This window comes from Sparus aurata, chromosome 6 (assembly GCF_900880675.1).
Source record: "Sparus aurata chromosome 6, fSpaAur1.1, whole genome shotgun sequence".
Lineage (NCBI taxonomy): Eukaryota > Metazoa > Chordata > Actinopteri > Spariformes > Sparidae > Sparus > Sparus aurata.
This window is the reverse complement of record NC_044192.1, coordinates 22117371-22127899: the sequence shown is the minus strand read 5'-3', so window position 1 is coordinate 22127899 and position 10529 is coordinate 22117371. Positions and strand designations below refer to the sequence as shown.

The following is a 10529-nucleotide window of genomic DNA, read 5'->3' as shown; positions in this document are numbered from 1 at the left end:
AGGTTCTTTCTGATTTCATAGACATTATGGTCACATAGAAAGTAAATGTAAAGATGAAAATTGTTCACTTCGTTCAAACTCGCAGGAATTGGAAAATGCTGACCAAAACAAACTGCAAACTTTGTTGGGAGATGCCACTGCAGTGATAGTGACTTTTATGATTCTGATATATGATGTTTTGCTATAATTTAGGAAAACTGGATATCTGTAAAATAATCTCTTGTGTTGTTTCCTTCAGTGTGGTTTGTTGTAGTTTGTTGACCAATTTTATTTTCTTCCTATAAGTCGACGGAATGCTGATGAACCACACCAACCTAACAGAGGACGACCTCTTCTCCTGCTACAGTCCTTCAGTCATTGGCTACCGCTACTTTGCTGTTCTGTGTGGATGTGCTGTGACCGTCATAGGTACGGTGGGGAACCTGATGACCATTCTAGCTTTCACCATAAATTCTCAACTGAGGACGCGCTTTAATGTGCTCATCGTCAACCTGGCTCTAGCTGATCTCCTGTACTGCACCATACTGCAGCCCATCTCAGTTGACTCCTATCTACACCTCAGACGGCGCAGTGGTCAGCTGGGGTGCAGAATCTTCACCCTGCTCGAGTTCCTCTTCAACTGTGTCTCCATTATCACCCTCTGCCTGATAGCAGGAGGCAGATATCTACTGGTGGCAAAGAGGGCTGTGTTTGACTGTGTCTACTCTGAAATTGGTCTTTGTTTACTCATCATCTCAGCATGGACACTAGGCCTGGTCAGCCTTGGCCCACTATGGCCTGGTTATGAGTTTGACCCAAAGGTGTGCTTATGTACTATTGACCGGAAGACGTACCATCCCTTACCCACCATCCTAATGTGTTTCTACTTTTTTGTTGGTCTCGGATGTGTTGGTACATTCTACCTCCTCATCTACAGACGTGTTCGGATTGCATCACAAGCTCTACTTCACTATAGGTTCAGCCGCCGATCCTCCAGGAAGAAACCAGCTTCTTCAGCACAAGACACAAATGACAGTGGAGTGGAGAGCAGTATGGCCAACACATGTAGCTGTGAGATGAGCAGCCAGGCAGAACTAGCCCCAACTATACATGAGATCAATTGTGAAAAGTCCTCTCAGTCTGCTACATCCGAATCAACAACCAAGTCTCCCCCTGACATCATCACTACATCACCTTTACCCACACAAGGTCCAACAAATGCAGCCTCCTCATCCCACTGCACAGCCTCAGGAGATGATAAGGAAATGAAGCATGTGACATGCATGTGTTTAGCTGTTTTCCTGGGTTTTGTGTGCTGCTTTATCCCCTACTTGTTGATAAACATAGTTGACAAACATAACCATGCCCCATGGGTTTTGCACATGTTCTGCCTAAACCTCACCTGGCTCAACAGCTGTATCAACCCTGTGCTCTATGCTGTCATGAACAGACAGTTTCGACATGCCTACCATGTGCTGCTCACCAGGGCTGCTGCACCGTTCACCAGCCTGTGGAACTTAAAGAGACAGATCTGCTAAAATTATTGCTTATTTTTCCACTTTTCCATTATCCACATGTATAGATTATATCAATGTGAGTTGCTGTTTTTTGGCTGTAGAGATGTCACACTTCTCTCAAACTAGGCACAATAGCACTTTGCTTCTGGTACTTAAGGCGCCTCAGAAGTTGTGGACCTTGTTGTGAGCAGTTTCATGTTGAAACTGTCTTCATTTTGGATCACAGTGCAGAGGGAAAGTTGGATCTACTATTGGATGAAAAGCTAGCTGATGGAACAGCTCAGCTGAGGAGGACATTAGTAATGTTTACATCTGCCGTTTCACAAGCACACAAGTTGAGTGTATCTACTCAAGTCTCTCATCCATCAGTAGATGCACTTTTCGTTCTTCATGGTCATATGATTCCTTGATGAAGTGTAGTAAAGAAATAGCTCCCACATGAAACTGCTTGCAACAAGGTCTTTAAAAAATGCCTAATGACCGGGTCTGATTTCTGATGAGATATTGCTGTTAAGTCAAATGTTTTTTTGTTTTTTCATCCAGTTCTGTTATATTCGCGAGGAGACAGACAACTCTACGTCTGATATCTCCTTAAGTCTGCATATCACAACAAAACAATTTAGATGGATAAACAGCCCAACAGGTACATGGAAAAAATAAATTGGTCTTTCTATTCATATAGTCCCCATACAATATATTGATGAAATAATGTAGTCCAACTTGGTCCAAGGAAGAGAAAGCAAAGAAGCTTTTCTACTTTCTGTGCAAAGTAATAACAAAGGTAACTTCAACACACCTTTGTCAGAGTGCACAGAGTCTCATGCACACGCTACAGACAAATAAGCCTGACAAACAACAGCATTAAGCATTATGCACTCTTAGAAGCAACTTCAGACACCCTGAGGCATTAGGAAAAGGCCCATTAGGAGAAATTCTGCACTCTGCAATTGAAATTTGAAAACTAAAACAGCTGCATTAGTGTCACTTAGTGGTAAGGTTGAAAACTGCATGGTTTGTCTAGGTTTAGATGAAGGTTAAATGTGGAGTCCCACAAGGGATGGAATTGGGCAAAACAAATATTTCATCTGTAAATGAATGAGATTTGTGTTGTATCCAACATACTGCAGTTTCTTTGTTTGCAGATCGAACAATTATGTTTTGTTCTGGGCAGGATTTAAAGACAATTACAGACAGTAAAGTCTGTAAAATGGTCAAATGTAAGAGGTGGTTTGATGAACATAAATCATCACTGAACTTGAATAAAACAATATTGTTTTTGGTAATCACAAGGACTATCAAATTAAAGTCGTAACACAAAACTAACTTATATGTAAACCTCATGTAAAATACATGAAGAGAAAATGTGTAAATGTGTTGCTGTTATAAACAAAGCAAAGGACAGTTTAGATTTTGCTTCACTTCATATTTTGTAGTGTTTGCTTATTCTTCCATATTTTGGTTACTGGACAGAGGTGTGGGGCACCAGGTTTACTGTGTATACTTAACCTTTTTTTCAGAGAACAAAAACTGTAGCAAATACAAATGATCTGCTAACATTTGTTGTTAACAGCACTAAGATGAAAATGTCTACAAATCTATTAGTTGTTATTTAGGAGAAGTGTGCTGAAACATTAAACAATGAGAAAAAGTGCATATCTGTGATTTCTAATTGTTGAAACCAAAATATATACAACATCATTAAACTGAATTTTTGGTTCTAAGAAATGTTGATTGGTGATTTTTTTTTTTTTTCAAAGTTTCAAACAATGAGTATGAGTAATGGTTAAAATATTTCAAATCACTGCGTGTTTGGATATACAATACAGTATAGTTATAAGTAATCAAGGGTTGTACCAACAAGGATCCATTTACTCTAAGATTAGTTCAAATCAGAGTTTAGTAAAAATAGGTTTCAAATGAATAAATCCTGATTTATAATTAAGAAGAGCTAAAAAAATTCATCGCTGCTTATTTAAGCAAAGTTTATCTATAAACCAGCGTTAAATAGAGTTGAATCAATGTGGAAATGCTAGTAAAATGAAAAAAATGTATTTATAAAAAAACCAAATGTGCCTATATATGGACTAGGCCTAACAAGGCTATCAGTGGGATCAGTGCCGCTGCTAACCATTGTGGTGCCCTAAGCTAATTCCTTTATGATGCTCCCTTACTAAGGCCGAAATTAAGTCACAATCTCAAACTTCTAATTAAAAAATGGAATCGTCCATGCTGCCACGCCCCCATGTCACGTCCAGTTGGCTTGCCAAGTGGAAAAAAACACACACGTGTTGAAGTGCTGCGAGTCAACCTCCTCTATCTTAGCTACTAGCTAAGTCAGTAGCTATTAGCTACAGCCAGCCAAACGATAGCATGGTGTTACACCATTCCTGTTCAGCTCCCGGACTGTGGTCTGGAAGCACAGAGGAGATAATTTCCTCCAGATCCGAAGTTTATGTTTACCTTTTGGGTGAACCCCTTTCACGTGTTATGTTGGTTGGGAAATAATACCAGAGAGCTTTGCTGTATCTCAAGGAGCCATCGCCTTTATTCACAGCCAAACTGCAGACTATATTGTACCCTTTACTGCCGTCGCTACTCCTTTCGCTTCTCCTTCCTCTCCAATTCATTCACTGTCCGCATGTACGCACACTCCCTCACTCTCGCTCACCCACTCACTCCTTACGCACCATACGCACACACACCTCAGACACTGCCCTATTCCTGAAAGGGGCTACGCCACTCTTACAACAATGGCAACTGGAGACGCATCAACAGAACATGAACCCCCTCCTCTTTCACTGAAGTCGCCGGTGTGGAAGTATTTTGGATTTCTATTGAGTTATGTTGACAACATTCGCGTTGTCGACAAAAAAGCCACAGTTTGCAAGCTCTTCAGAAACTAGATGGCAGGTTATTTTGTTTAAATTTCCAATTGACTGAAGATACAAGTTATTGTTACATTATGTTGTTAATAAATGTTTTAAATTTAACAATGTAGTGTGGTACATTGTGATCAAAGGTCAGATATTATATTGCATAAAAGTCTAGTCATGGCATAGCAACCTGTGCTTTAAAAAAATTAAATGTAAAAATCGAGAATCAAATTGAACTGTGACCTAAGAATCAAAAATTTTACGCATCGAAGATTTGGATAATCTTGACACCCCTACTCCTTGCACAAGACTACATTTCTGAATCTTAATCATTATTTTACCATTTCATTAAATACAACTTAACCATGCCTTTGCATCCTGACATAAATGCAATCAAAATGAACACAAGTTCATTTTGTCATGTAGCCTCTGTCACATTAAGATGTAGCTAAGCTAGCTGTAGCAGTAACAGAAAAGTGTGAGTTCTTCAGACTTCACATTATCAAGAGCCATTTTCTGTCCCACTGCACATCTGACCCCTCAACTAATTTATGTGAGAGACTGTAGCCCACATTCTGCTGAATTCTACTGAATGAAAATACTTAAGATGGTCGTGGGTTTATTATGCATTGCAAACACCAAAATATGCTTTCTCAAACAGTGTTGCCACAGTTACCTTGAAAAAGTAAACTGATTACTGATTACTCCTTTAAAAAGAAACTTAGTAACCGATCACTTGTTTTTAAAAGTAACTAAGTTAGATTACAAGTTACTCTATTAATGACATTCAGCAGCTGTTGACAACAACCCCGCTGCCTCAACATAAAAATGACAATCGGTTTTGCCAATACTCACTTTATTGGAAGTGCTTTCCTCGCAGCTCTCTGCTTAACAACACCTGGTGGGACATGCTCTGTAAACTTGCGACTCCAAATGTTTCTTCAAATTTGACGTGTTTTTGAAGCTTGATAGTACTATATTGCCAGCACAGAGTACAACGAACCTTAATATTCTTATCTTAAGGTAACACAAACTCAAAATAATGACTGTATTTCAAGCTAGAAAACACGCATCTATCTCCTGCCTCCATTGTTGCTTGTGTTTGTGTCACTGCATGGTGTAACACGTGAGTTCGGGTTTTTCCCTGGGTTTTAGAGGTCTTAGGGGGGTGGGCAGCTGAAGAAGCGGGGTTAGCGTTCCTCGGCCTTACATTTTTTTAACCAAAAACTGTGCAATTTCACATAATTTTGACCACTATCATTACTGTAGGTAACTAAAAAACAGACTCAATTTGCTTTAGTTGTAATTTACCCTTTATTTGCATAATTCACAGCCCCCTTTTGAACATTTTACTCTTCTGGTTGAATTGCTTCTGTAGAAGCGCCGAACAAACTTCTCCATCTTAAAGTTCCTGGCTGAGGGCCATCAATTGCCACCCGGCAGCAGACATCTAGGTGGCAATCTGTCAGCCTGTTTCGCAGAGGTGTCTTCACCTAAAAATGAGATTAACCTTAAAAATCAGCATCTTAATTTGTGTAATTTCCTTCTTTGAATAATAATATTTTCATATAAAATTTCTTACTAGCTTGAGGGCTGAGAAGAGCCTCTCCACATCTGCAGTCTGAACTGGGGCAGTGAGTGCTATAGCAGCAGCCAGACTCAGTTGAGGGAACAGCTCCATGGCATCTGGGCTTATCAGCCACTTCATGGCCTCTTCCAGAGTTTTTGACTGAAGAAAGAACAAAAACACACATTCTGTAACATTTCCATGCACTTGACAGTGAACAGTTCATTAGTTGTTTTTTAACATCACTGTTTCAGATTGAGAGGTCTAATGTGGTGTTATAGACTTGGGTGGAGGTGTGTGGGCAAATCTATGCTTTCTGTCACGCTCCCTCACTTCATTAGCTCCCTACCTCACTCGACCGCAGCTATGCTAGCTAAAGTAACAGCATGCTTAGAAACTTACTAACGCAGCAACGCCTTTTTATAATTTAACATTTTACATTGCATTTACATTTTTTATAACTAACAGTAAAGCGGAATAAAGCTATAGTAGTGCCCCATCAAAAGGACCAAGCAGTAGCTGACGTTAGCAGCCTGTTCCTCTCCTCAGCGGTGGAGCGGCTGCTGTCAGAGACACAGGTAGCAGGGGAAAGTAATAACCATAACTGATGGTTTCGGTATATTTTCGGTTATTTGCCCAGCCTTGAGTGTAAGCTTGGCTAATGTTACTCACCTGGACTTCCTTGGTGGCATTCTGATGACAGACATTTTCTGGTACTCCCTTAAATGCTTTTCACTCCGTGTTGTTGTGGCACGCGCACTCGCCTCTCTCCGTCCCGCCCACTCACACACCGCCACACACACACACACACAGACGCACACACACACGCCGGGTGAATGAAAATTTTTCTGAAAACAGAAAGGTGTAAACAGGGTTTTTTTTAAACAGAGAAGGTGAAATTTCCGTTTTGGAAATACCCGGCAACGTGTAAAGATCAATGGGACGCAATGCGGCTCTTATTTATTTTTGCTCACCTGCTCAATTTTTTCTCTAAAGGCGGGAGGCAAAAATGCTTGGGCGCCGCGCCTAAGCCGTATAATGGCAGGGAAAACCCTGCCAGTTGTCCTCATGTTGAAAACGTGACTTGTCGCGTATGTGACATCACTCCCTGAGACGCAAGAAGAAAGCAAAAATATACATTCTTACTAAGGAAAATGACAAAAATAATAGTAATGTACAGTGACTTGAATAAGTAACTTTACTCTGATTTCTGGTTTGGAAATGTTAATGTGTTAGATTACTCATTACTGAAAAAAGTGGTCGGTAACACGGTACTAAATTACTAAGAAACGCGTTACCAGCATCACTGTTCTCAAATGACACTATGCTAGGTAAACTTTGCTAAATGCCTGGCTTAAGACTATTAACTGCACGCTACACGGTTATAAATGGTCTGAAGCAAGAGGAATTGTTAGCGTACCTTGTGCACTGACTGCTAACTGTTGCTGAGAAAGTATTGACCACCATCACGTCAAAGTAAACCATAGACTACTGCTCAATATCTTAAGTAAAGTAACAGCTAGCTGGCGTCAATTGTAAATTTCTTGTAAAATGCATAGATAATGTTTAACAGTAAAATCTCAATTTAGCTTGCACCTAAGTTGTCACAAATTTAAGTTTGCTAACATTAGCAATAACGTCAGCGAGTTCGAGGTGTATGCTGGGCTAACCATCACATTAGCAGCACATTTTCCGTATTTAAGAATGATTAAACATGGACTTACCTGCAAGTGATGCACAGGCATCATCTCGCAGTTTCTTCTTCTTGCTATTCTCTGCCCCTGACTCCTGCTGTCTTTGGAGATGCTCCTCGTCACTACAGGGTTCCTATAAGCTGCTGTGAGATGCCCACGTCAGAGGCTATGAAATGATGCAGGACGTGGACTCTACTTGGCTGTGTATTTGAATAAACACCATTAGGTGGAAGGTATAATCTCACAGCAAGTCAAGTGTTTCATATAGAGTCTCTAATTGGGATTATTGTGTACGTTCAAAGCAGGGGAAAAAAAGATTGAAGTCATTTGCAGGGGAAAAAAAGATTGAAGTCATTTGCAGGGGAAAAAAAGATTGAAGTCATTTGCTCTTCAACCAATTTCCAAAAAGGTTGACAGCCTGCTGTCAAACTTTGTCAGGCACAATCCAGCAGACCACTGAGATGGAGGAGGGCACCCACAGGGAGCTTGGGAAGTTGAGTGTGTGTGTGTTGGGGGGCACCATTGTTACTTTGTTGAGCAATTAAATACATCTCTTGTTCTGCCTGTTTTGTGATATACATGCCTAAAGAGTGCCTAATATTTCTAAACTGAAATAATATAGGCATTATAATTATTATGACTATGATAATTTTTCATTAGGCTATTTTTGGTGCCCCATCAGCACTTGGTGCCCTATACACAGCGCGTGATGCGCGTTGTGGGAGCGGCAGCACTGACTGGGATAAATGCCAGAATGCTTGCTTCAAAAGGTGAAGATGAACTGGCAGAGAAGACAGGCAGCACACAGACAAGGGAGGTGAGGATAATGAGACGCAGGTAAAACACATCATGAAAGGGGGAACAATCACAACAGATGGAAAACACACAAGGGCAAGAAGGGATCTGAAACAAGAGGAGAGTGATTTACCAAAATAAAACAGGAAACAGAACAAGAAAGACAAAAGCATGACCTTAGAGCAGACGAGACATGACGGAGACAGATGCTCTTTAGTCAACAGCACACCTTGAAGGAGGTAGCAGTGTTGTAATGGAGATATAAACCCAAGCTGGGCTGATGTACCAAGTCAAACTGTGTAAAGCCAAGGTAGCACATGTTAAAAATCCCCATTAGTTAACCAGCTGCATCTCTTTCACTGCCCTGTCTGACAGTTGATCCAGTCATCCTGTTCAGCTCAGAAACTAATTGAGATGGTAACTTGATCAAAATTAAGCAGCATCATGAAAATCATTTGGCCAGAACGTGTCCCTTAATTGTATTCCAGTAGATTGATTATTCTGCTCATTTCATTTTAAAAAGACAGGCAAGTTTAAAGTAAATACTGGATCACAGTTTGAATTTGAGTTGAAATATTTGGTGCTAAAATAATAAATTTAATCTAGGTTAAGAGCAAAAAAAAAATAAACTGAGGTTGGAAGTGTGGTTTAAATTAAGTCATTTTTCATTTTAAGCAAGTTTTAAAGTTGGGTGCAACAGAATTTAACTTTAAACTTAAACTATGATTTAATCTGGTTTAAAAGTGAGTCCTTGTTGGTACAGTCAGCCTTAGACGTGCAAATGAACAATTCAGTGGCTGTAGAGGCAACTTAGAAAGAGAGGAAGCCCATAAAATCACACAGTAACAGATAGGATCACTGCATACGCTTCACGACTGGAGGAGCTCATCAAATTAAAGGTGAGATATATAAGTTTGTTTCAACATGTTTGTTTGACAAAGTGATTGCAGGAATATGATGGGAGACGAATGGCTGAATGCTGTTTTGTCATTGCTTTTGTTTCAAACTTTCCGCAGCTTAAACAAGCAATTTGAAGACATCACCCTGGTATATTAGTTTATGTGATGTGCAGTTTAGAATTAATGATTCAGATATATTCTTAAATTGTGAGCATCAAAATGTGCTAATGGCAAAAAATTGGCATCTACAATTTATTTAGTTTAAAGAGACAACAGATCAGGCTATAGTCTTTCTACAGTTATTTTACTGTAAAAGGTATGAGGACCGAGTGCTCCATTTGCACATCAAGACTGTAACAGTCAGAACAGCAACCTAAACAGAGTGATATTTGGAAGTATTTTGACAAAATGAACTGAATGAATGTGCACTGCAAATGTTAAAATTGTTAACTGATTTGCGCAAAACAGAAACATTAGAGACAAATAACTTGCAATCTCTCATCGCCTCATTTGCGTGCTGTATTTGCATGCACCATTTTGGTGCCACCAGGAAAGACCAGATCAACCAGTTCAGCATGAAAATGGTTATGTTGCAGACAGTGACGTGCGGTGAGGTTCATGGCTGGTGAGGCAATGACTCCATCAGAATCAGATTTACAAATGTATGAACCCAACAGAGTAGATTATTCACAATTTGACAGCAAGGGCTGGCTCAATTCGTGGCAGCGGCAGCTAGTAGTGGCACTTCCTGCCTTCTTAATTTGGACACACACACACACACAGATACACATGCACAGCGGCAAGTCAGTGGTAGCTGTCCCACACAGTGGCAGCGGTTGAGACAGATGTTGAGAGATTAATTATTAAAACCTTGCGAATTAATGCATAAATCACATGATGGAAATGGAACTTCCATCGAGTCTAATAGAACAATGATGACTGTTTTATAAAATAAAAACTAAAAACAGATGATCAAAGCAGCAGTAGTTGCCGCGGCAGACCAGAAGCGCCACTACTAGCTGCTGCCACGAATTGAGCCAGCCCTTTCTCCCATTTGATCGGCAGCAGTTAACGGGTTATGTTTCATATCTCATATCAACATTCTTTACTAGGGATGCAACAATATTCGGTATTTTAACGAACCGTTCAATACGCCCTGTTCGGTTCAATGCACAACTGCAAACAACAGCATTTTCGGGACGTTT

At 40.1% G+C, this 10529-nt stretch overlaps 1 protein-coding gene across 1 annotated transcript; it reads left to right on the top strand.

Annotated features, from left to right (window-relative positions):
• Nucleotides 1-293: 293 nt before the first annotated feature.
• LOC115582914 (G-protein coupled receptor 84-like) lies at nucleotides 294-1517 on the top strand. The gene has a single exon (XM_030419151.1). It carries the CDS (start codon nucleotides 294-296, stop codon nucleotides 1515-1517), a length of 1224 nt encoding a protein of 407 aa, XP_030275011.1.
• The last annotated feature ends 9012 nt before the right edge of the window (nucleotides 1518-10529 follow it).